The sequence below is a fragment of the Gracilinanus agilis genome, chromosome 3 (genome assembly GCF_016433145.1).
Source record: "Gracilinanus agilis isolate LMUSP501 chromosome 3, AgileGrace, whole genome shotgun sequence".
NCBI lineage: Eukaryota > Metazoa > Chordata > Mammalia > Didelphimorphia > Didelphidae > Gracilinanus > Gracilinanus agilis.
The window spans coordinates 273224242-273250782 of NC_058132.1; the positions used below are offsets into that span (position 1 = coordinate 273224242).

The 26541-nt window shown below is 31.8% G+C and overlaps 1 protein-coding gene across 2 annotated transcripts in view; it reads right to left on the reverse strand.

The window, feature by feature from the left end:
* Positions 1-1336: 1336 nt before the first annotated feature.
* The window catches only part of GALNT13 (polypeptide N-acetylgalactosaminyltransferase 13), a 717275-nt gene continuing 692070 nt past the window's right edge, over positions 1337-26541 (reverse strand). Inside the window, exons 10-11 of one of the 2 annotated variants that reach the window (XM_044666584.1) lie at positions 20687-20821; positions 1337-1492 (exon numbers count right to left, since the gene is read on the reverse strand). In XM_044666584.1, coding sequence (XP_044522519.1) covers positions 1337-1492; positions 20687-20821 — 291 coding nt within the window. Of the gene's footprint in view, positions 1523-20686; positions 20822-26541 lie in introns of both variants that reach the window. The other variant, XM_044666582.1, reaches the window with a different exon arrangement.

The window sequence follows — 26541 nt, forward strand, 5'->3', positions numbered from 1 at the left end:
AAATTCAGGAAAAATATTTTCATCAGTTATTTTACAATATATAATATCATATCTCCATGTTTGATTGTAGTTTTTTATGGCAATGAATCACAAAGAATATAGAATATTTACCTTCATTTTCCTGAAAAATAGAAAATATAACTAATAAAATATTAATGATACATATTATCTAAGTATTCATACTTAAAATAGTTATTTCAAACTCTCCATAATCTATAAGTTGATCAGCATGAAAAGAAGCCATTTATTAATTACCTTCCTTCTGACATCACTCATTATCCTGTTGACTTCCCAAATCAAACATTCTTTTTTGGTCACCACAAACATACATACACATACATATATCCTCTTTGTATTGAAATGGAGATTTCATAAGGACAAGGAGTATCTTGCTTTTGAGTATATAGAAATTTCTTGGTATGTAGAAAGCACTTATTAAATGCTTTTCAATGATTAATTTATTCTTTTGGGAAAACAGTGAGGAAATTAAATGACAATCACATTGCTTGCAAATATACAGATATTTAGAGTCACAAAAAATTAAAACTTTAATTGAACTTTTTAGTTTTCATATGAAATTTTATTTTGCTAGAGGCAGGACATAGCATAGTGTGGTATAAAGATGTCAAACTCAAATAGAACTAGATTTTGACTGACTTAGATAACAAATTAGAACTCTTTTAATTGTATTTTTATTTATTTTGTCTAACACTTTCCAATTATATTTATGTCTGGATCAAGTAGAATTAGAAGTTTGAGATCTCTGGTGTAATAAATATATAACAGACAATGTCAGGATGGTATGGGTTTGAGTACTGCCTTGGATAAATAATGGCTGAATGGACTTGGGCAAGTCACTCAACCTCTCATTGTTCACCAGGATAGTATACCGAAAACAAGGTGCCAATCTACTTTTACATAGGAAGCTCCTCAACTGGCATGTGCTATACTGATGAAATTATAGGTCCTGACAGAAAAAGAAATACACAAATACAAACAACCTCAAAGTACCTATCATATTCTAAACAATTTTACATATACACAAATTATTTCAATTTTATTTTATATTCACAATTCATAGAATTATAGCTAAATAATAAAAGTAGGAAATAATTTTGACTTTATTGCAGTTAAATCACCGGTAAATAACCTACAACTGCTACATCAATAAAAATCTAAGAAGTGCAAGCCAGAACACTCTGCTAAAAATGCCCTAAAATAAAGATTTTTCTCTAACCCCAAATTTTGAAGAATTGAATAACAAGTTCAAAAAGGTAATACAACTTTAAATTGCATAATATTTAACAAAGCCTGCAAAACTAATCTCTCATAATTCCTAGAGTTTGTAATCAAGAGGACTGTAAAAAACTTTCCTTAAAACTTCCAATAATGTATAGTTTTTTAACTTCCACATTTGTAAAGGACTACCATTACACATTTCCACTGTGGTACCTTGGGAGCCATCATATAGTTTGCTCACTGTGAGACAACCCTGGGTGGTTATATGAAGAATTGTGTGGGTCTACATGGCAAAAGAAAAAAAAATGATGATAAAAGAAAGTATAAAGACAGTAACAAAAAATCTTGTGATACATTTAATATTTTTACTGGATAGAATGGAATGTATCTTTAATACTAACCATAGATATGTATCTATGAGCAAACAGGTATTAGTCAATTTCATATTTAATATCAAGGTATGATTAAGAGCATGTATATATGTCCATCACTATATCCATCTGTATGTATCTATAAATATCAATGTGCATACATACTAACACAGAGAGAGAAAAAGACAGAGAGAGAGAGAGAGAATGAGGGATGGAGTGATGGAGAGAGAGAGAAGAATGGAACATTCTGTGATTTCATCAGTATTGAGAACTCTTGGATAAGGAAATTCTCCCTGATTATCATAAGTCATCATTTTCTTATAGTCTTAGAGTATTGCCTTAAGAAATGAAGTAACCTTGTACCCCAAAGAGATAAGGAAAAATATGTGTCCAAAAATATTCAGAGCCACACTCTTTGTGGTGGCAAAAAATTGGAAAATGAGAGAGTGTACATCAATTGGGGAATGGCTAAACAAATTGTAGAATCTTATGGATATAGTATACTATTGTGCTCAAAGGAATGATGAACTGGAGGATTTCTATGTGAACTGGAAAGACCTCCATTGGTGCAGAACAAATTGATGCAGAGCAAAAGGAGCAGAACCAGGAGAACCTATACACAGACATGGATACACTGTAGCACAATTGAATATAATAGACTTTTCTACTAGCTGCAACACAATGATCCAGGACTATCCCATGGGACTCATAAGAAAGAATGCTATCCACATCCAGAGAAAGAATTGTGGGAACAGAAACAGAGTAGAAAAACATATGATGGATCATGTAGTTCAATATGGACATGATGAGGGTTTTTATGTTAAAAGGTCATGCTACTGCAAATATGAATAACACAGAAATAGGGTTTGAACAATGACATATATGATCCATTGGAACTGTTTGTCAACTCTGGGAGGGGGGGAAAGGGAAGGGAAAGAACATGAATCATGTAACCATGAAAAAATACTTAGAAATAAGGACAATTAAACAATACATAAGGATCCTTAAACAGGTTCATATTGATTTAGAAAACCACATGTGAACATTGACTATATCCTATTGTCTTTTTTATTTTGTAAATGTTGTCAATTATATTTTAACATAGTTGACTGCACTTGGGGGTGTGGTGGGCCATAGGGCAGCCCAGAGTAGGACACATCTATACAAATGGACAACCTAGGTTTGCAAGTTTGCTTCATAACTTCATAACTCTATTAGACCACAACTTTTTCCATAAAATGTGTATATTGGGATATATAATGTCTAAAGTCCTTTCTACTTCTCACCTTCCAAATTCCATCTACAAAGATCTTTGCTAGGAAAGTATACATATCCTTGGCATGTGAATTCCATACTAGACAAACTTAGGCAGGAAAAAATGTCATCTATTGAAATGAGAACACCAAAAAAAAAGGTATGATTTCATTATCTTAGCTTTATTGGATCTTTGATTAAAAGTGAAGAATACACACATAAAGCAAGGGATTGAATGGAATTTGTCAAATAGAAAATTCAACTTTTTGGACATCTGAATTTTTTAATCACTAAATACAAATTATGTTGTAGCTAGTAACTATTTCAAAATTATTTTTGATTGGAGGCTACATATAAGTGTTCTTTATTCAGTATTTCTTTAAATATTTTGTGAGAAATAATGTTGTTATGTGAAGGTACATGCCTATAGAGTTGCAGAGCTAGAGATAATATAAAGGCATAACTGATTCTAAAATATCACAGAGCATGTAAGACTATAGATAACCCTTTCATTTATCTGATTAAATTTAGGTTTTGTATGAATTATGTCTCAATGTTTAGACCTTTTTAAGATATGTCCACATGGAACTAAATACATGAAAATTGAAATGAATCAATTAATAAAGTGGATCTCTGGATGCAAAACATAATTTTTAATATAACTTTTAGTTCTCATATTTTGGCAAGATGGAAATACAAGCTAAGTATATTTGTAATTATGTGATCATAAATACCTCACTCAATGTTTGTCAATGCCAGGAAAAGAGTTGAGAAAAATGCCATACTCTCATCTTAAATAAGGAATCAGGATATTATCCTTTAAAGGAGAAAGCCTTTGTAAGAAAGCTTTAGTAGCATAATAATTGGATAATAAAGTCCATTGGCATCTTTACTGTTACTGCAGAGTAAACATGGAAGCAGTTTATTCCTGAAGAACCACAAATGCACACCACTCGGGTGTATTTCTTCCAGGAAAAGCAAAGATCTGTATTGAGATTGAAGTGTAAACTTTGCTGTTCCTTATGTCCAAATCTTCTTTAGGAAGTTAATTACTGGTAAATTGATTCCATTCAGAGATTTGCTCTGAATTCAGGCCACCAGGCAGCCACAAAACTACTTTTCTTACTGTATGCAACTGTGAGCTCCCAATTTGGATATAAACAAGAGCATAAACTGACTCATAAATAACTGTTAAATAACTAGACCCCCTTGGAAAAAGCAAAGGGAGAAGATAAGGTTTAAACCGAAATTTTACCAATCTAAGAACCACAGAAGTATCAGAGCTAGAAAAGGTCTTCAAGATCATATAGTTCAATCTCTCATTTTCCTTATGATAAAAATAAGGTCCAAAGAGCTTTAGTGATTTATCAACGGTCATATGCATAGTAATTGACAGAAAAAAGCATTTGAACCTGAGTCATCTTACTCTAGATTCTGTCTACTTTCCATTGCTATTGTTGCTATTATATATGTTTAGACATTAGGAGACAAGTATAAATGCTTTGATTTCCATCTACTAATTTAAATAAATTTCCAGGCAAAATGACAGACCTCATGATGTTACAGATTTTAGCTGGTAGGTCATTGTTCTCTATTACTTTCAATAAGGTCAATGATTATTAAGGACATGTTATTAGTAAGACAATGTACTTGGTTCTAGAGAAATTATTATAAAATTGAAATGGTTTCTGCCTTACATAAATTCATTTTCTATTGGGAGATAGTAAAGTCATGACAATCAGGAAAGACAAATTAGCGTCCACATCCTTATGTGATAAATAATTATTTGTCCCATTGTGCATATAATACCTACATGATTAGCACTTTACAAATAAAACATACACCAGTAAGTATGCTTAACATTTACTTATATAGTATTTATATAGCACAAATATGAGTACTCAACAACAAATAAAATGATATTAAAGTATCTATAATATAAGCATATATCACATATTAAATTAGAATAGAGAACAAGATATGCTGAATATTATGACATTTCTTTTATAGGTTTGTTTTGAGGACAAAATGAGATAAGGTGTATAAAACACTTTACAAACATTAAAATTCTTTATAAGAATTGTCTGCTGATACTGTGTTTTTATTTTTATTGTACTTTGTACATTTAAAGGTCAAACCCATTAAAAGTATTTCCTGAACTAGATAATTTGACTAATTTTAATCTCTCATATCAAGGAAAAATAAATTATCTAGTATACATGAATTTTCTATGAAAAGTTTCAGTATCAGATTGATCCATTTCAGTTTCAGTGAACATGTTCATTCTATCTATCTATCTATCTATCTATCTATCTATCTATCTATCTATCTATCTATCTTTTCTCAGTAAATGCCACATTAATTCCAACGTCCCTGATATCATTCAATACCTATTTCATGTGATTTGTGAAAATATTTTTCTGGCATAAAAAGAATAGATAATTTGGTGCCAGGATGATCTAGCAAATAGAATATTGGACTTTATGCATAAGATTTGGTTCAAATCTGACCTTCCATCCTTAGAAGCTACATAATAACAGTCATATCATTTAATATCTAAGGCTGAGCTTTCTTATCTCTAAAAAAGAAAAGAATATTTGAAATATTTAATTCAGTGGTATTTGTGAAAAGTGCCTTGAAAAATGTATTTTCTCCATTATTTATTTTATTTCATATTAGTTACAGGTTTAAAAAATTAACATTCAATTAAAAAATCAGTTCAAATTTCTCTCCTTCCCTTTTTACTCTCCCCCCTCCCTTAGAAAGTAATTTGATAAAGACTATGCATGCAAAGTCCTGCAAAACATATTTCCATATAAACCATGTTTCAAAAAAAACATAGACCAAATATACACACACAACACGCAATAAAGTTAAAAAACATGTATTGCGATATACACATGGAATCTATAAATTCTTTCTCTGGAGGTGGCTAGCATATTTCATTGTCAAGTCCTCTGGAATTAACTTGGATCATTATATCACTAAGAGTGGCAAAGTCATTCCCAGCTAATCCTGGTATAATATTTCTGTTACTGTGTACAATGTTCTCCTGATTCTGTTCTCTTCAGGTTGCATCAGTTCATATAAATCTTTCCAGGTTTTATTGAATGCCCTGTTTATTTATTATAGAACAATAGTAGTCCATCTCATTCATATACACCATTGTTTCATGCAAAACCTTTTAAAATTTGATGCAATCAAAATGATGTATTTGACTTTATATAAACCTCTCTATGTCTTGTTTGGTCATAAATTCTTTATCCATAGATTTAAAGGTAAAAGTCCCCATATTCCTCTAGCTGACTCATGTTATCAACTTTTATGTCTAAATCATGGGCCTATTTTGACCTTATCTTGGTATACAGTGTGAGACTTTAGCCTATACCTATTTCCTGTAAAACTCCTTCCTAATTTTCCAGGAATATGTGGCAAATTGTGAGTTTTGTACCCAAAGTTTGGAACTTTGGATTTTCAAATACTGGATTAATATGGGCATTTACTACTATATCTTCTGTATTTAAACTCTTCCACTGATCCACTACTCTGTTTCTTAACCAGGACCAGATTCTTTTGATAATTATCACTTTTTATTACTTTTTGAGATTTGGTACTGTTAGGCCACTGTCTTTTACATTTTTAAAAATTTCTTAATATTCTTGAGTTTTTATTATACCATATAAATTTTGTCTTTACTTTTTCTAGCCCTATAAAATGTTTTTGATAGTTTGATGAACATGACACTGAATAAGAAAATGAATTAGGTAGAATTATTATTCTTATTATATTGGCTCAACCTATTCATAAGAAATTAATAATTTTACAATTATTTATATGTGATTTTCTTTGTGAGAAAAGTGTTTTGTAATTGTTTTTTATATATTTCCTCTGCTTGTCTTCGCATGTAGAAACTCAACTATCTTATAATATCTCCTGTTTTTTTTTTAAATTGATTTTCCTATTCTATCTCTTCCTGCTGGAGATTATTGATAATATATAAAAATCCTGATGATTTATGTGCGTTTCCTTATGTCCCATAATTTTGCTAAAGGTGTTAATTACTTCAACTAGTTTTTAATTGATTCTCTGGGGTTCTCGAAGTATATCATCACTTCATTTGCATAGAGTGAAAGTTTGTTTCCTCCTTTCCTTCTCTAATTCCTTCAGTTTTTTCTTCTCTCGTTGCTATAGCTAGAATTTCTAGTATAATACTGAATAATAGGGGTGTTACCCATGCTTTACACCTGATATTATTGGGAAGGCAACTAGTTTATCTCATTATAGATGATGATTGCAGATGGTTATAGTTAGATATTAGCATTCTTCTCTGCCCTGTAAATGTGACCAGGATTCCTGTTCTCCTATGACCACCATTCTTGGCCCTTGAACTGTCACCCAACTGTCTCTGTGCAATGTCAGAGGGTTCTGAACCTTGTAACAACAAAGGATCTTCTGTAATTTTTTTCTTATCAGTTTTCTGACCCTCTTATGATTTGTGGACTGACATCTTAAGGTGCTCCTCTCACCAGGGTAGCCCTCTCCAAGGACTATTCTTGGAATTACTTTGCAGTTTGTGCTAAACTCTAGGACCAAGCATTTCCCTGGGGAGATAGTATTTTCCTTTTGTTAAGGGGATTTTCTTAATCTCTTCCTTTGTCTCCTTAAGAGGGAAGAGAGCAGGATTTCTAAGTGCATCAGAACTGACAGGAGTCAGTGAGCCAGAGCTGAAGACTCTGCTACCAGGGAGACCAGGACAGAGATAAGGAAGGATAACTGATAGGGACTTTTGCCTCTAGATCTCAAAAGAACTCAAGTTCTGTCTCTGAGGCAAGGGCAACTGGCAGTTGGCTACTGACAGTTGAATGATAGAAAAATGATTGAAGGATTGAGTGGGTGGTGGCTGTCTGATTATTTAGGAAGTTAGGTAGTTAGTGAATCATTTTTAGATAGAGTAGGTTAGAGCAGGCCTGGTGTTTGCCAGGCAAGAAGAAACTGTCCTCAGAATACAGTTAGAGTTCTATGTTAGAAATTTTACATGGTATTGGGAATTTTAGGTATATTTACAAGAGTTAGAAAGAGAAATTCCATTTAAAATCACCCTAGACAATATCAGATACTTAGGACTCTATCTGCCAAGACAAACACAGGAATTATAAGAACACAACTACGAAACTCTTTCCACACAATTAAAACTAGATCTAAACAATTGAAAAAAACATTGAGCTCTCATGGGTAGGATGAGCTAACATAATAAAAATGACCATCCTACCCAAATTAATTTACTTATTTAGTGCTATACCAATCAAACTACCAAAAAGCTTTTTTATTGAATTAGAAAAAAATGACAACAAAGTCCATTTGGAAGAACAAAAGACCAAGAATATCAAGGGAAATAATAAAAAAATATGAAGGAAGGTGGCCTAGCAGTACCATATCTTAAACTGTACTATAAAGCAGTAGTCATCAAAACAATATGGTAATAGTGAAGAGACAGAAGGGAGGATCAATGGAATAGACTAGGGGTAAGCAACCTCAGCAAAACAGTCTATGATAAGCCCAATGAACCCATTTTTTGGGGAAAAAACCCACTATTTGAAAAAAACTGCTGGGAAAATTGGAAAACAATATGTGAGAGATTGGGTCTACATCAACATCTTACACCCTATACCAAGATAAACTCAGAATGGGTGAATGACTTGACTAAAGAAGTAAACTATAAGTAAATTAGGTGAGCACAGAATAGTATACTTGTCAGATCTCTGGGAAAGGAAAGATTTTAAAAGATAGCAAGAGTTAAAAAGAATTATAAAATGTAAAATAAGTAATTTTGACTACATTAAACTAAAATGTTTTTGCACAGACAAAACTAATGCTACCAAAATTAGAAGGGAAGCAACAAATTGGGGAAAAATCTTTATAACAAAAAAACTCAGACAAAGGGCTAATTTTTAAAATATACAAGGTGCTAAATCAATTGTTCAAAAAAATCAAGCCATCCCCCAATTGATAAATGGACAAGGTACAAGAATAGGCAATTTTCAGATAAAGAAATCAAAACTATCAATAAGCATATGAGAAAGTGTTTTAAATCTCTAATAATTAGAGAAATGCAAATCAAAACAACTCTGATGTATCACCTCACACCTAGCAGATTGGCTAAAATGACAACTGGGGAGAGTAATGGATGTGGCAAAATTGGGACATTAATGAATTGCTGGTGGAGTTGTGAATTTATCCAACCATACTGGATGGAAATTTGAAACTATGCTCAAAGGGCTTTAAAAGAATATCTGCCTTTTGATCCAGCCATAACACTGCTTGGTTTATACCCCAAAGAGATAATAAGGAAAAAGATTGTACAAAAATATTTATAGCCCCACTCTTTGTGGTGACAAAAAATTGGAAAATGAGAGAATGCCCTTCAATTGGTGAATAGGTGAAGAAATTGTGATATCTGTAGGTGATGGAATACTATTGTGCTCAAAGGAATAAAAAACTGGAGAAATTCCATATGAATTGGAATGATCTCCAGGAATTGATGCAGAGTGAAAGGAGCAGATCCAGGAGAACATTGTACATAGAGACTGATACATTGTGGTACAATTGAACATAATGGACTTCTCTACTAGCAGCAATGCAAGAATCCAGAGCAAGGCTGAGGGACTTATGAAAAAGAAAACTAGCCATATTCAGAGGAAGAACTGTGGGAGGAGAAACACAGAAGAAAAACAGCTGCTTGAACACATGGGCTGATGGGGATAATATTGGGGATGTAGATGCTAAATGATAACTCTAGTCCAACTATCAATATTATGGAATTAGGCCTTGATCAATGATACATGTAAAACCCAGTGGAATTGTGCGTCAGCTAAAGGGGTTTTGTGGGAGAGGGAAAGAACATGAAATATATAACTATGGGGAAAATATTCAAAATTAAAAAACAGTTCATGGCAGTTCCACATATGTCTTTTATGTATTCATAAGACATGCATATGTATGTGATATGGTATATGTGTTTGTATGCACATATATTTGTGGATATGTATATTTGTATGTGGAGATATGTATATGTGTATATATTTTTCTTCTTTCCTCTGTGAGCACAAGGAATATCATACATTTGCTTTCTTAAAAGTTCTTTATATTAAACACTATTCTTACTACAAAGTAAGTGTTTAATGAAAGTTTATTGACTGACACCTTGAGCCAAATGATAAACCACCTTTTTTCATTTGGGGTCAAGATATTGTCAAATCAAATCTGAATTCTGACACATACAATGGTTATGACTTGGTCAAGTTATTTAATATCTACATACTTCAGCACTTCAGGCAATTCTCTAGTTCTAATGTATTTGATCATAGATCATTGTGACAATTCCTGTAGGAGGAGAGAGTTCCAAAACTGATAAAAATCACTAACCCTTAGTTGGCAATTAAAAAAGTAATGTCAGGTATACCAATTATACTGATGTTTAAGGAATATTAGAAGTAGCTAATGATTTGTCAAAAACACAACTCTTCATATGTTTTTTCTGTTTTGTTGATTAAAAATATTCACATACAAAGTCTGTTTTCCCAAATTTATACAACTTTAAGATATCACTGAAGCCACTTCAAATTTAGGTAAACAAGATGATTTTAGGATTGAAACAGTAAGTTTGGATAGAATTAAGTCATTTAAATGAAATTAAAACACATTTTTAAAAGTTAGAAATGCTCTTTCTAGTTGTATGATATGGAGGCTTATTAAAATTATTGCATTGCTTATTTATCAGTTTCACAAGAATTATTTATACGATCTGATAAAAACATTGGTCATAGAGAGAATAAGATTGACAGGTGGTACTTAATTTAATAGCAAATATTGTATTCTTTTCTCTTTGCTTTCTTTGCATACAAAACTTATTTTGCATACAACTCTTTCATTACATACAACACTTATAAAAATAAAGTATTATAATTTCTTGGATCACTTACTTAATCATTTTCTTCCAACAGGATAATTGGCATATTCAGTAAAAGAAAAAAAGGTGGGCTGACAAATCTATTTTGTATTTTTTTAATAACAAACAGGAAATAAAATGCATTGTTGAGTTGTCAGTATTTTAGACAATAACAGATTCCACAAAAGTTCACAATTACTAATACTATGAATACCTATATATAGAAAGGCAAAACTTGTCTAGAACTATAGTCTTCAAGACTACAAGTCTACATGTAGGGAAATAATTGGGATTTAATTTTCAGATACTTTCAGATCACTTACCTTAAAGTTATATTCCCATTTACCTGCATACTTACAGAAATAAAAGAAAAAATGGAAAAATATCAAGTAATGACTAAATATAAAGTATAAATGGGAATTGAAAATCATTAAGCATTTTTTTTGTCATAAGTATGAGTCAAATGAAAAAAGACACCTATATTGTCAATACAGGAAACCTATTTGTTAAAATTGGATTTCTATCCCAGATCCTTTCAATCTACTTCTTTTACCACATGAAAAACAGGAGTTATTTTTAGACACTTATTTTATAAAAAAACTTTGTTGCTTAGTGTTTGTTGAGTATAAATGTGCTGCACTAAATCCGGATCTTTGTACTGTACTGAGTTGCCTGGATGCTCACAAAGAAATGTCATTATCTGCAATTATTGCAGCAAGATATACATTTCAAATGGGTTGGAACAGATTTCCACTCCTCTTCAAACTAAGAAAACAAGGAACCTTCTACAGAACAGAATATTGGGAACGACAGGCTCTCTCAGTATAATCCTAAACTCGATCTTGCTCCATTGCAACTCTATTAGCCAACTATTTTCTTTCTTGTTTTGAATCCACAAACAACATTCTAGATTCCTCAGCAGTAAGGTGCAAAAGACATTTATATTATTTTTCAGAAGTTAGTAAGCTTGTGGCATTATAAATAGTATACATGACAGAAACTTTTATGAAACCTTATTTCTCTAAATGGAAATACTATTGATGTGGGCCCAAAATGTCAGTCATTTTTTTTATACTTCTTTCTACTTCAATCACTATTTTCAATCTCAATTCAGTTATCAAAATCAATTGATTCTTTCTCCATAATATCTCTCAATTACATCATCTCTATTCTCCTGCTATCCATTTACTCCTGACCTTATTGGCTATAATAATACTCTCCAAACTCACCTCTTTGCCTCCTGTCTCTACTCTTTCTAATTCATCTTTCATGAAACTGCCATAATAATTCTAGGAACGCATTTATCTATATCATTTCCATTTAAAGAAATCAGTGACTCCTTATAGGATAAAATGAGTAAATATTCCTTCACTTAGACAAACATGATATCACTTCTTTTTTTGCTTTTGTAATGTATTTCTCAATAAATAAGGAAACAAAATTATTTTGTTATTTAAACTCAAGATGAGGGATAGGACAGCTAAATTCCACTTAAAAAAGATTGCTTGTAATGATCTTTTTAGTCTCATAAAGCATTATTCTATTTCATATATTCTTAATTTCTAGCAAAACTGTACTATAAGTAGATAAAAAATCTTCTCTTACATTTTCTTGGTTCAGTCTATTCACAACATGCTTTGAATATCCTCCTTTGGAGCTTTATGAGTTGACATTTCTTCCTTACTTCAAAGTCCAATTCAGGTACTACATACACCAATAAACTAATAGATTCCCTGATTGAATGTATAACATACTCCTTGAATTTTCATATAGAACTTGTCATATTTTCTCTTAATAGGAGTCTACTTTGTATTCATGCTGAATATTCATTATTATATTATAAGATGAATGAAGCTTGAGTCTTTTTGTCTTTCTCTTTAACGTATTGTATATAGTTAGCTTTAATAAATACTAAATGGAAATGAGTTGAATACTGGATATTTTAGAATGATGAATCTATTGACAGAGTTAAACTTTTAACTTCATTATTTAAGAAAAAAGATATTATTAAGGAGGCAAAATCATACATTTTATAGTATGTTTCTAGCCAAAATCTTCACTCAGATATATTCAATTTAAAATAGATGCAATTAGATAAGCAACTAATTATTTCATGAATATATGCAGTTGAAGTTTTGAAGCAATTAGGCCATATTGACAATGTGGTTTTGTAATTGTTTATTTACCTAAATAGAAAACATTTATCTTTGAACATCATTCCCATTAAGAAAAGGAAACAGCATAAGTGAGCAGGGCTTGACAATAAATAACAACAGAAATCACTTAGTAAGTCATTTTAAACTTTGGTGATATTATTCTTTTGGAAAATTATTACATTTTCTGCAATAAAAGGTCTCTAACACTAACTACTTTTTTACATTCTTTCAAATGAACCTGGGTAATACTAATCAATATGGAGATCTGAAGCAACTAGCTTATTTTTGTATTCTACTATGAGCCCCACTGAGGAATCTCTTTCATGCGTCCAGGCTGGGTATAATCATTATTAATGTCACCTTGCATCTTAAGTATCTTGAGAAATTCCTTAATGTCTCTTCTTTCTAGGATGTCAACTTGATTTCCTTTAGGATGATGTTATCAGATTCAAATAGATACAAATTCCTGAGGTTTCATATTGATTTAGAAAACACCAGGTATTACTTATATTGTACAGTATATTCATTTATTTTGTTAAGTAATAGTTAAATAGTTGGCAAATATATTAGTTTCAAACTTCACTCAATAGTTTTGCTGTCAACTTGTGGCCTACTTCCAAATTTAATACCTCTGTTCTAAGATATTGGCAAATCCTTTTGTCAAGCAATGGTGTACTTGTTCTATGTCTTGCTTGCTAATGATCCTTAGATTGTTAAAATTATCTTTCTGCTCACATATCTGTCAAGGAATCTTAGAAGATCTTAACAAATGCTTACTAAACAAATATGTTCTTGAAATATAATGAATAAATAAAAGAAATAAAAAATTAATAAAAAATTAATGGTTTAAAGCAATGATGGACAAACTTTTTAAAGAGGAGGCCAAAGGAAAGGAAATGCTCATCTGTCAGTCTGTTTCTAAGGCAACTCTTTCAAAGTTTCATTGTATTGTATCCTACTCATTGTATTTGTCAGATTAGGAATAATGTCACCCAGCCCTATAGAACATTTCAGAGGGCCTGCATCTGGCCCACATGCCATAGTGTGTCCATCACTGGTTTAAAAGATGGTGAGTAGAACAACAAGACAGTAGATTGACATTCTCTTTCCAGAAGCAACAACCATATTAATGTTATTTGGTTATAGAAGTGGAAAATAGGGAGCTGAGGAGGGAGCCAAAAATAGTAGCAAGACAGTAACAATATGCCAGAGGATTGGTGCAGCATTGATAGAGTAATTGATCTGAGCTAATGGAACATAGTTGAGAATCTCAAGAATCAGGATCATGGAGTTTTCAGATTGGGAGACCTAGAGAAAAAGAAGTAAGTTATATAGGGTATTGTCACTGGTCATAATAGCAGGGGAATAAAACAGTTTTCATGGTTTTTTGATTTAGCAAGGCAAAGTCTGTTGCAATCAACCTGCAGTAATAGAAAGAATATGGCACAATGGATATAGCGAGCTAGTATTGGGATCAGAAAGACTGTTTCAAATCCTCCATCTCTCAAGTAATTGTTGTATAAATCCTGGCCATGTCACTTAATACTTGGGTGTTCTTAAGCACTTTCTTAAACTATTTATAGAACAATTTCTGATTTACTTTGTTAAAGAGGATTTCCCTATGAGTCACCAATATGAAGGAAATCACAGCTTTAGCCTATCCCTCTCCAAACTACCATTAGTGGGATTTTAAAGAATCTATATTTAAAATGTGACTACAAAGATATGGTCTGCTGTTTAAAATTATCTGAAAAAAATTTGTTTCCTTTTCATGGTTTCATCAGGAATATTTTTGGACAAGTTAATAGCAGAATAAAGATGAGACAAGATCAGCCTAGCAATTATCAAAGGAAGAAGCCAAGGGGAAGAAGAATGAATATCACCCAGATTGTGCCATTCAGTTGGATAGACCTCCCAATGAGTTAGCTCTCTTTGACAAGTGCTGCAGATGGACAGTGAGAGCTGAACTCAGATTTGAATAGAAGGAGGAGAGTGGGCTGAATTGCTTTTGGAAAATTGTGTACTGCTTTCAATGGTTCCAAACTTCTGTCTGCCACCAAAGTCCATTTAAAAAATACCAATGCTCTTGTGTAACACCAATACAACTACAGTAGCAGAAAGATTACATGATAACTTCTATAGAAATAACAATAACATACTATGTGACACATGATTATAAGTATATGTTCCTTTTAAGAAGAAATATCTACTGAATTATGCACATATTTAGGATATATTTAATGAAGATCTAAGAAGGGAATAAGTAGGATTTGTATGTTATTCCTTATTTATGTACAAGATGCTAAAAAAGGAGTATAAGATCCCTTGATAGATAGAACCAGAGGAATAATGTTATTTAGCAATCTTCTGAATATAAAGCAAGCAATACCTAAAATATGTAGATACAAACTTGCCAAGATATTTGCTGAAATATTGAAGTATGGCCCTGTGTTAGATTCAAATGATAAAGGGATTTCTGTGGATAAACAGATGAATGTTCCTATTTAGATATGATAATCTCCTTATTTTATCGAGACCCTTAATACTATAGATCCTACTCAAATAATGTCATCACCAGTTAAAATACATAGCCTTAACAAACTGTATTAGAAATATAAAGCAGATGTGGAATGTCTATTGCCTAGATTATGAAATTCAGTTGGATGAAAAGCAATTGAATTAATTTATCAATACATGTTTTTTGGATAGTCAAATGCATAGAAGGAAGAAAGGGCTAGATGGAATTTAGGAAATTATAAAAATCTTTCAAAGATTTGGCACTGCACTCTTAAAACTTATCTTTTTAAATATTACTTTCCCCAGTGATGTGATTGTGGATTATGGAAAACTACAATCTCAGATGACTCAAAAGTTTTAGGTGATATAAAGGATAAGGGGGAAATTTATGGTTAATGAAACAGATTACAATTTGTCAATGCTTATTTATGTTAAGTGTTATAAAAGATACTTATATTGTCTTATATTGACATATATTGTTGAGAATATATATGACTGGAAAATAAAGTATGTTGATGACATGACAATTTTTATTGTTGGTATTCAATGATTTCAGTCATGTCTGACCCTCTGTGACTCATTTTTGGCTTTCTTGGCAAAGATACACTCATCTTTCACCATTTCCTTCTATAGCTCATTGTATATATGAGAATACTGGGGAAAATGTAATTGACATGCCCAGACCCGCCAGCTAGTCAGAGTCTGAGGTCAAATTTGAACTCAAATCTTGGCATTTTATCATCTGTGTCATCTAATTTACCTATTCAGATGGCAATAGAGAGTAGCAGCATTTAAGGAATGTCAGTGCTTCATTGGAGAACATAACTATGAAAAGATTTAAAGCAAGTCTTTAAAAGTATTAAGCAGATTGTCTATAGAGGACTTCCAGCATGAAAAAAATAGTAACAAGACTGAAAATCTGTGAAATATCAAAACACTTAATTCTAAAACACTAATTGTAATGAATATTGTTTCTCTAACTTGTGGTGAAAATATGATTTCCTCACATATCAGTGATCTGGGACTTAGGAAACTAAAGTTTAGAGCCAATATCCAATAACTCATATTTCAGAAATGAAAGAAGGTAAAGTGGAATGGGGAAATATATACAAATCCAAACTAAGAATTTTCTATAAAGGTAATTAGATAAAAGGATGTGGCTTGGTATTAGTAATCCTTTTATATTTTTAATAGAAATATAATTATGAATCTATTACCTTCTGGAATTCTTTATATTAGGATGAAAATAGAGATTTTAGAGAAGCTGAAAAAAATCAAGATTAGTACTCAAAACAAAAAACAGTGAATGAGCAGATATTGAAGAAAAAAAAAACAGTAGAATTAGGGACTCAGTTGTAATCTTCACTGAGAGTCAATAACCATATCAATAAAAATATAGTGAAAGAGAATTCAGCATTGAGGATTGACTAATGATGATGATGACAATGGATGAAAAATAAGAAATATGAGAAAGGATATAAATTACACATAAGGAGAATATAAAAGAAAAAGAGATTCCAAAAATGGTGGGAAAATGGAAATGGTCTCAATGCATACTGAAGTTATAGTATAATTTTCTTTACTTCTTCCTAATATAGGAATATTTAATAGCTTAAAGTGATCATGAAGTTTTCTGTGTAGTAGTTCAGAAAACAAACTATAGAAACAGTCTTAAATCACAAGAGTTTAAGTAACCTCATCATTCCACTGTAAGACAGTTCAATATTAATAAGTTAAAATGACATAAGAAAATTCATATTAGAAAAGTCTTTAAAGTATACCTTCATGCCATAACTTCTTTAGCCATTCCCCAAATGATGACCATCCCTTCCATTTTTAGTTCTTTACCACCAAAATGAGAGCTTATATAAATATTTTAGAACATATAGTAGATTCTTTCCCTTTTTCTCTGATCACCTTAGAAACTAAACCTAATTGTGAAACTGCTTGGTCAAAAGGCATATATAGTTCTGTAACTCTTTTGACATAATTCCAGATTGCTCTCCAAATGACCGTATCAGTTTACTGTTTCTCTAGCAACCTATTGGTGTCCCCATTTTTCCATAACCACTGAACATTTGTCATTTTGCCCTTTAATAATTTTAGCCAATCTGATAAGTATAGTATTTTTATTTAAATTTCTCTTATGAATGATGGTGTTGAACATATTATAGTTATTTATAGCTTTGATTTTATATATATATATGCATATATTTGTATATATTTACTGTCATATGCTGTGACATAAAATTGTGATGAAATACTACTGTGCCATAAAAATGATGAAAAAATCATGAAAAATCTACAAGAAATTGTGAAGTGAAAATGAATGGAAATAAGAGAACATACACAGGAACAGAATAATTGTTTGATAAATGACTTGTATATGCCTATCTGCAGAGAAAAAACTGATTAGTAGAAATAAAAAAAAACATAGTGTAATATATTATACATAGGTGTGTATATATTTGGTACATTTTCTAGTGTGAGGAGGGGAGAGAAAGCAAAAAAAGAGAATTTTAATGTAACTAATTAATTAACTAAAAGAGAAAAATATAATCTTATCAACAATTCACGGCCATTAAAGATACAACTGCTTTTTAGCTACAGGGCTTTGGTCAACAGTTTAGTCTGAATGAACACTGCACCAGTGTGATTTGGAAAACTCTGCTTTATTAGTAGCCTGTAAAAATAGAAATTAGTTCTATTTTTAGATAAATCACCAAACATTTAATTTAGTAGAAAATTTCAAATGGTAGAACTGTTTATTTTGCTAAGTAAAGAGAACTCAAAGGAATGAAGTAGCCTCTATTCAGTATTCTCAGAAAAATAATATTTCTTTTTTATTAGCTCCATCTGATGGCTGATTTAGTTTTTACAGATTGTTTGGCTATAAATTACTCCACTATAATTTTGTTAGATTTTTTTTTCTTTCTTCTCTTTCCTCCCCCTAACAAGCATATGTATTCCAATGCAAAAAATAATGACTGGTAGGAGCACTGGGAATTGATTAGCAAAGTGAGTAATTCTGTAAATCCCAAAGTTTCCAGTATTATTTTTCTGTTCTCTGCAACATGAATATTAACGAGCATAACACTGGAGAGGAAATAAGAATAATGTGAGGAGATAATGTCTTTCTGGACATTGATTTCTTTTACAAAGTCTCCATATTTCTTTATCAAAACCTCCATATGTTACATTAGGATTGGGACTCAGGAGATCTAGTGTTATCATTGTTAGAAAATTAGCCATATTTGTGAAATGGTGATGATAACATATTTCCTACCTACTGTGGTTATGAAAATCATTAGTTATAATATATAGGAAAGTACTTTGCAAACATCACATGTTATGTATACATTTTTGGAAAACATTTTGTAAACTATATACTGCTAAATATACATTATGTGAAATCATTTTATAAACCATAAAGCTATGCAAAAGATATAAAAGAAACAAGGTATGCCACCCCCTTTGTAAACCATAAAGTGATGCTTAAATGACAGACATCATCATTGCCCTATAATTGCAACATCAAATTTACTAAAATACAATCTAGATAAGTAAAATTTAGCATGTACTGATGGAGCCATGAAACTATTGCACTTCTTAAAGTGCCTTTGTTGTTCAGTTGTGTCTGACTCTTAGTGACCCTGTTTGGGATTTTCTTGAAAATAAAACTGGAAGGATTTGCCATTTTCTTCTCCAACTCACTATACAAATTAAAAAAAAAACCCGAGGCAATCAGGGTTAAGCAACTTGCCCAGGGGCACACTGCTATGGAGTATCTGAGGCCAGATTTGAACTCAGGTTTTCCAGACTCCAGGCCTGGTGCTCTATCTACTATTTTTCTTAGAGTCACATCCACACTGCTCCATAAGTTCATCAAAACCATTTTGAGGGATAATATTAAAACTTGGACTACAAATACAGTCTTTTCAGTAACTGAGTCAACAAAATTTGAAAATAGAGTACTATATAATATAAAATACTGATTATTTTGGATTTTAATATGAAAGGTATTTTTAAATGCAAATAATCAACTTCAAAATATTTGGTAAGTTTGTTACAAAAGCTTAAAATTCAACTGCCTCTGGAATATCCTGCAAAGTGATTTAGATCTTATTGTTACTAGAACCTTCTCAGGTCATATGGAAACACTTCTTTCAGGTCTTACCTATGGAATTAGCTAGTTTAGCCTGTGTGGGATAGGTAGTAGATCAACTTTGGGTTTCTAGATAAATTACATTGAATCAGAAAAGACTACAAAGTCTTAGAGTTTCCTTTAAAACTTCCTTTGGCATAGTAGGTCCAGTTTTAGAAGCAAGAATTTTCTCTTTTGTACTCAATAAATCATCTTTTGGATTTCATAATGACAAGGAACGTTTATCCATGGTCTTGAAAGCCTCTAGACCTGTGAACATTTTTCTTATTCAATGTGTCCTCACATAAGAAATAATCTTCCATTTCTTGCCTGCAAAGATTCCTCTCATAGCTTTTAGGCCTTCTTGTACTGACCTAAAATATTGGTCTCCAACATTCTCACAATACTCAGTGGCTCTGGCCCCTAGAACTGGGACTTGATATTGCCCTCCCTCTATTTCTCCTTAGTATCCCACAAAACTATTTTCTAGATGAAGTAACTGGATCTGCCCATTGGGGGAATATTTATTTTCCTCATTTATCATCCTAGATTAACATCTTAGTCATCTTCCTTGTAGAGGGCAGAAGAACAAAGGCCATAATGCTAAGTTACTAAAATCCCTTTTCCAAAGCTTTAGATTTCCACATTGCTTTCAAGACAAGTACTACCAAAATGACTTTTCTTTTCCTGTCCAGACTAACAAATTCTGTGGAAATGTCCAATAAATACTAGACATGCTTTGAATCAAATGAAAATTTGACACTGTTTGTTGGCCTACATAATTTTTTTCTACTTGCTTCATTATAATTGGACTGTCACATCTAAGGGTATTCTTGTAGGATAGTTTTAGTTTATAGAAGAAAAATGTAATTTATGTCATAAAAATGTCATGAAAATAACTGAACATTAAATCTACCAATATACAAATTCATTTTGCACCACAAAGGATTATATTGTTTATTAATTTCAATATTCACAGATATTTCTCTCTTTCTCCAATAATGGAATAAATTGATTAACTTATATATTTAAAATATTTAAAATTAAGGGTATGACATACCTCAGCATCATATTCCCAGAGCTGATTTCCTCTCATATGGTGGCACTTTAACATGATAACAGGCCCACTGAGTCTAGAAACATCTAAGCAGAAATCATCAGTACGAATTTCCTTTTCAGCAGTGTATGAAAATACCTGTAGAAGTGAAATATAATTAACAGGGAGGTAAGATCTGTGGAACAGGTTCCATAGAAACCTGTAGGTAAATTAATGATTTATATAATTATTTTTCCTATGGAGATTAATTTTCACAGGTTTATAATAATTGAAGACTGAGTTTTGTTAAGCTATAACATGAAAAATGAATTCTCTGCCTGTGCATCTGACCAAAAAACTGGTTTGTATAACACTACTGGGTTTATATTCCAAAGTGAGAATAATGAAATACGTTTTTACAAAATATTCATAACTGTGCTCTTTATGGTGGAAAAAAATTGGAAAATGAGGGGATGTCCCTCAATTGGGGAATGACTGAACAAATTGTGGTATGGTGATGAAGTACTATTTGCTGTAAAGAATGATGAACTACTTGATTTCTATATGAACTGGAAAGACCTCCATGAACTGATATGAGTGAAATGAGTAGGACCAGGAGAACATAGTACACAGAATCAGGTAACATGGAATGATCAAATGGCTTTGCTACTAATAGCAATGCAATAATACAGGAAAATCTAGAAGGCCTTATGAGAAAGAATGCTATCCAAGAAAGAATGTAGGAGTAGAATAGCAGAAGAAAAACAGGATTAATCACTTGTTTATATGGGTATAGGATGTGGGTTTTTGGTTTTTTAAAGATTACTCTGTTACAAAAATGAATAATATGGAAATGAGTATTGAGGGATACTACATGTATAACCCAGTAGAATTGCTTGTTGGCTCTGAGAGGGGGGTGGGGGGAGAGGAAGGAAAGAACATGAATCATGTAACCATGGAAAAATACTTAAAACTAAACAAATGAATAAGTTTTAAAAAACCTGGAGTGAAGTTAACACAAAAGATTGATATAGTTTTCCATTGCCATTCCACTTTCTCAATTTGTCAATCAAGACAACAAACAAGATCAATACTCCCAATGGCTTTGGATAGATCATAGTAATAAATTTAATTTTCCTATGAACTAGTAACACAGGCTATACTTTTCTGTCAGAGAGGTAATGTACTTTAATGACTTGAAAGATTGTAGTCTAAGGTATTTTCCTTATAAACATACTAGATTACTTAATATAATGCTAAATAATTAGTCCCCAATCAATTATTGAGAGCTTACTATGTATCAATATGCTAGGCAATGGGGATACAAATTAAATGAAAGAAGCAATTGATACTAGCAAAAAGTTTATAATATATTGGGGGATAGTGTTAGAATATAAGTATACTACCTGAATATCCTAAAGAAGTTTATTAAGTATCTTAAAGGAGTTATTGAATAAAATTTGCCAATACTTATGTTTAATAGAGAGATCATTTTAAGTAGAGAAATAAATAAAAGTCTATTGATTTCATATGATTTGAGAGAGAATTTTCTCATTGTTTCTCAAACTGTCAAAGAAGTAGTTTTTACCTCCTCTGTGTGAAGATCTCTTAGAAGAGAATTCACACTCTTAATATAAACCTATTCATTTTGTTTCAGACTGAATCATTTACTTAAGACCTTCCTCATTAATTTCTCATGAAGTATATAAAAACCAACATTAAAGCTGTGTCATTCTCATTAATTATGATGTGTCTGCCTGTTTTGCACTGGCAACTGGTGTTCTCCAAAGCTTCCTATTAGTTTGAGGATCAGTGAATTAGTTGATTGTTATAGAATTATATCATAATTTGCCTTTCTGATATATATACACACATATAGACATATATGCATATATATGCTTATATATACATATATACACATGAATATACAAACAACATTGATGGTAGTTACCAACATAATTTCTTGAAGAAATTCTATAGTAGTAGAAGGGTAACACAGGCAGTGGTTGAAAATAAATGTCTGACCAAATAATATTTTACATTGGATTTTGCAAGAGAGGTTAGTATTACCAGTGGAACTGCGCATCGGCCATGGGTGGGGGGAGGGTGAGAGGTGAAGGAGAAAGTAGGAGCATGAATCATGTAACCATGTTAACTTTTCTAAAAAATGAATATTAATAAATGTTAAAAAAGAGAGAGGTTAGCATTCACATTTATGTTTAGAGAGTCAAGTGTGATTTTTACCTATAAATTATTTAAATAATTCAATTCAATTCAATAGTTTAAGCAATATTTATTTATGCAAGTCTCTTCTTTATTTAGAGATAAAAAGGAAAAGATAAAGAGCCTTTATCCTCAAGCAGCTTATATTCTAATTACATATAGAATGTATGTCTTATCATTTATGAATATATTTATTTCCTTAATTTCTCCTGATTCAAGGACAGAGTAAATAGTCTTGAGTTTTAGTCAAGGTGCTACAATTGGCCTAAATAGCTTTCTTCAGGGAATTTAATTTTCTTCTTTTTATTTCATAGATTGCTGATTATATCACTTATTGGAATTTTACCAAATGGAGATAGTTGGCTAAATTTGTAATTATTTTAACAAAATAATTTTACAAAAGTTAGATGTAAACATTATTATCATCATATATTTTAAAAATAGAATAGAGATTATAAAAATTGGATGCTGCATTAATATACTGTACCAAAATGGAGAGTTATTAATATGTTTGAATATTAGTAGTTATGAAAATTCATCCCAGAGATATATAAAGCACTTTGGCCACCTATGAAAATGAATAACATATCTTTTAATTAATATAAAAAGACTCATGATATTAAGGAATTGTTTATAAATATCAAAATGTTTGGAAGTTACCAAGTCATGTTCTATTATTTTCATATTAGGAAAAGAAAATGAGAAATACATAGAAAAGAATTTAAAAATCTACAATTAAGTGATAGTACTACACAAATTGATTCTCCAACCAATATTTTGAAGAAATTTATTGATGTTGAAGAGCTACCTTCCTTGAACACATATGTAGGAACTCTCACATATACATGGAACTTACCTAAGTATGTGAACTCATATTTGGTACAATAGTCATATCTTCCTCTGGTGTAATCTAATGATGCCAAATAAAACCTGGCCCTGAATGCCAGTCAAGTAGCTCCCCAAATTCCCCAATGTTGAGATGATTGTGTCAAAATTTTTTAAAATCATGATAGAATTTGTAATTTGTTAAGCAGTAGGCATATAAAATTGTGATTCTGAATAATTAATTCTATTAGTAATCCAGTAATCAGCCACATTTGTAATGATGAAGATTTCTGCTAAAAGTTTAGAATCATAGAAGTTATACCTGGAAGAGAATTTTGAGATAGAACAGTCGAATTCATTCATTTTTTTCAGATGCTGGTACTAAAGGCAAAAGGAGCTCAAAGGTGTATAAGTCATACAAGTAGTAGAGACAAATTTCATAGTGTGATATTTTGATTCTAAAAAGTAGACAATTCTACCATATCTGTTTCTCATATTTTATTAGTCAACACTATTTGTGTCACTAGATGAGGAGATACATGGTCAACTTATACTAAGAATCAGTGTGACTAAATATAGTCATCAAATGAAATTATCTTTTCATCAATCTTAAATCGTAGATTCCTGACTGTTTGGGCCATCAAGGTGAATTAATTTAAAATGATAGACAGTACCTTTGGGTTTACCCCATGATCATTTTGTGACCACTCTAAGTCTTTTCAGTAACATTTATGAACTCATGATGTTAAAAATAAAACTTTGCATCAGATATCTGAATTGTACTAATTATGATTATTCTCAACATCCTATCCTTAGCAAAGAACACTTGATAGCCATTGGGTACAGATAATACTAGATGAAGTTCCTAAGAGTTCAAAGAAAAGAAGAATATATTTGTCCCCCCAGTTTTATACCTCTTATCATTCTTCTCACATTAAAAGTCAAGCATAATGGTAATAATGTAGGAAAGGGGACATAAAATCAGAGGTAAGCTAGCTGTCTTTAACATAGTATTTATTTTCTAGTCAAGAGTAGAATATTCTAGATCTGACCGATATTCCTTTCCTACTAAGTACTAACAATATTAAAATTTTATACTTGTACATAAAATTTATTCTAAAATTTTAATACTAAATGCCTTTCTTGTCTTAGTTGCTGTTGACGAATTTTCCCTTATAATACAAAGAGTTAAGAATGGGGCATTGAGTTTATGAAGCTCCCATTGTTCAAAACTTCCTTCAGCCAGGTATATAGTCCACTGATTTTTGAGGTGCAATGTCTCTTTTTTTTTTCAGTCAACAAGCATTTATTAGGCACCTACTATGTTCCAGGCACTATGCTAAATTATCAGGAATACAAAGGAAGGCAAAAACACTTTTCCTGCCCTTAAAGAGCTTACATTTTTTTTATCTTTATTAAACTTTATTTTATTGGATTCAATGTGTCTTTCCCATTTTTCAAACATTTGTTAATATTCATTTTTAACATGGTTACATGATTCATGCTCCTCCTTTCCCCTTTGCCCCCCGCACTCCCCCCACCCATGGTCGATGCACATTTCCACTAGTTTTGTCATGTGTCCTTGATCAAGACCAATTTCCAAATTGTTGGTAGTTGCATTGGTGTGGTAGTTTCGAGTCCACACACTCAATCATGTCACCCATACCCATGCGTTCAAACAGTTGTTTTTCTTATATGTTTCCTCTCCTGCAGTCCTTCCTCTGAATGTGGGTAGCATTCTTTACCATAAATCCCTCAGAATTGTCCTGGGTCATATATTGCTGCTGGTACAGAGGTCCATTACATTCAATTTTACCACAGTATATCAGTCTCTGTGTACAATGTTCTTCTGGCTCTGCTCCTTTCACTCTGCATCTGTTCCTGGAGGTCTCTCCAGTTCGCCTGGAACTCCTCCAGTTTATTATTCCTTTGAGCACAATAGTATTCCATCACCCGCATATACCACAGTTTGTTCAGCCATTCCGCAATTGAAGGACATACCCTCCTTTTCCAATTTGTTGCCACCACAAAAAGCGCAGCTATGAATATTTTCGTACAAGTCTGTTTATCTATGATCTCTTTGGGGTACAAACCCAACAATGGTATGGCTGGATCAAAGGCAGGCATTCTTTTATAGCCCTGTGAGCATGATTCCAAATTGCCAGCCAGAATGGCTGGATCAGTTCACAGCTCCACCAGCAATGCATTAATGTCCCAATTTTGCCACATCCCCTCCAACATTCATTACTCTCCCCTTCTTTCATTTTAGCCAATCGGCTAGGTATGAGGTGATACCTCAGAGTTGTTTTGATTTGCATTTCTCTAATTATTAGAGATTTGGAACACTTTCTCATGTGCTTATAGATACTTTTGATTTCTTTACCTGAAAATTGCCTATTCATGTCTCTTGCCCATTTATCAATTGGGGAATGGCTTGATTTTTTATACAATTGCTTTAACTCCTTGTATATTTGAGTGATTAGACCCCTGTCAGAGTTTTTCGTTATAAAGATTTTTTCCCAATTTGTTGTTTCCCTTCTGATTTTGACTACATTGTTTTTGTTTGTACAAAAACTTTTTAGTTTAATATAACCAAAACCATTTAATTTACATTTTGTAATTTTCTCTAACTCTTGCTTGGTTTTAAAGTCTTTCCTTTCCCACAGATCTGACAAGTATACTATTCTGTGTTTACTTAACTTATTTATAGTTTCCCTCTTTATATTCAAGTCGTTTACCCATTCTGAATTTATCTTGGTGTAGGGTGTGAGATGTTGATCTAGACCTAATCTCTCCCATATTGTTTTCCAAATTTCCCAGCAGTTTTTGTC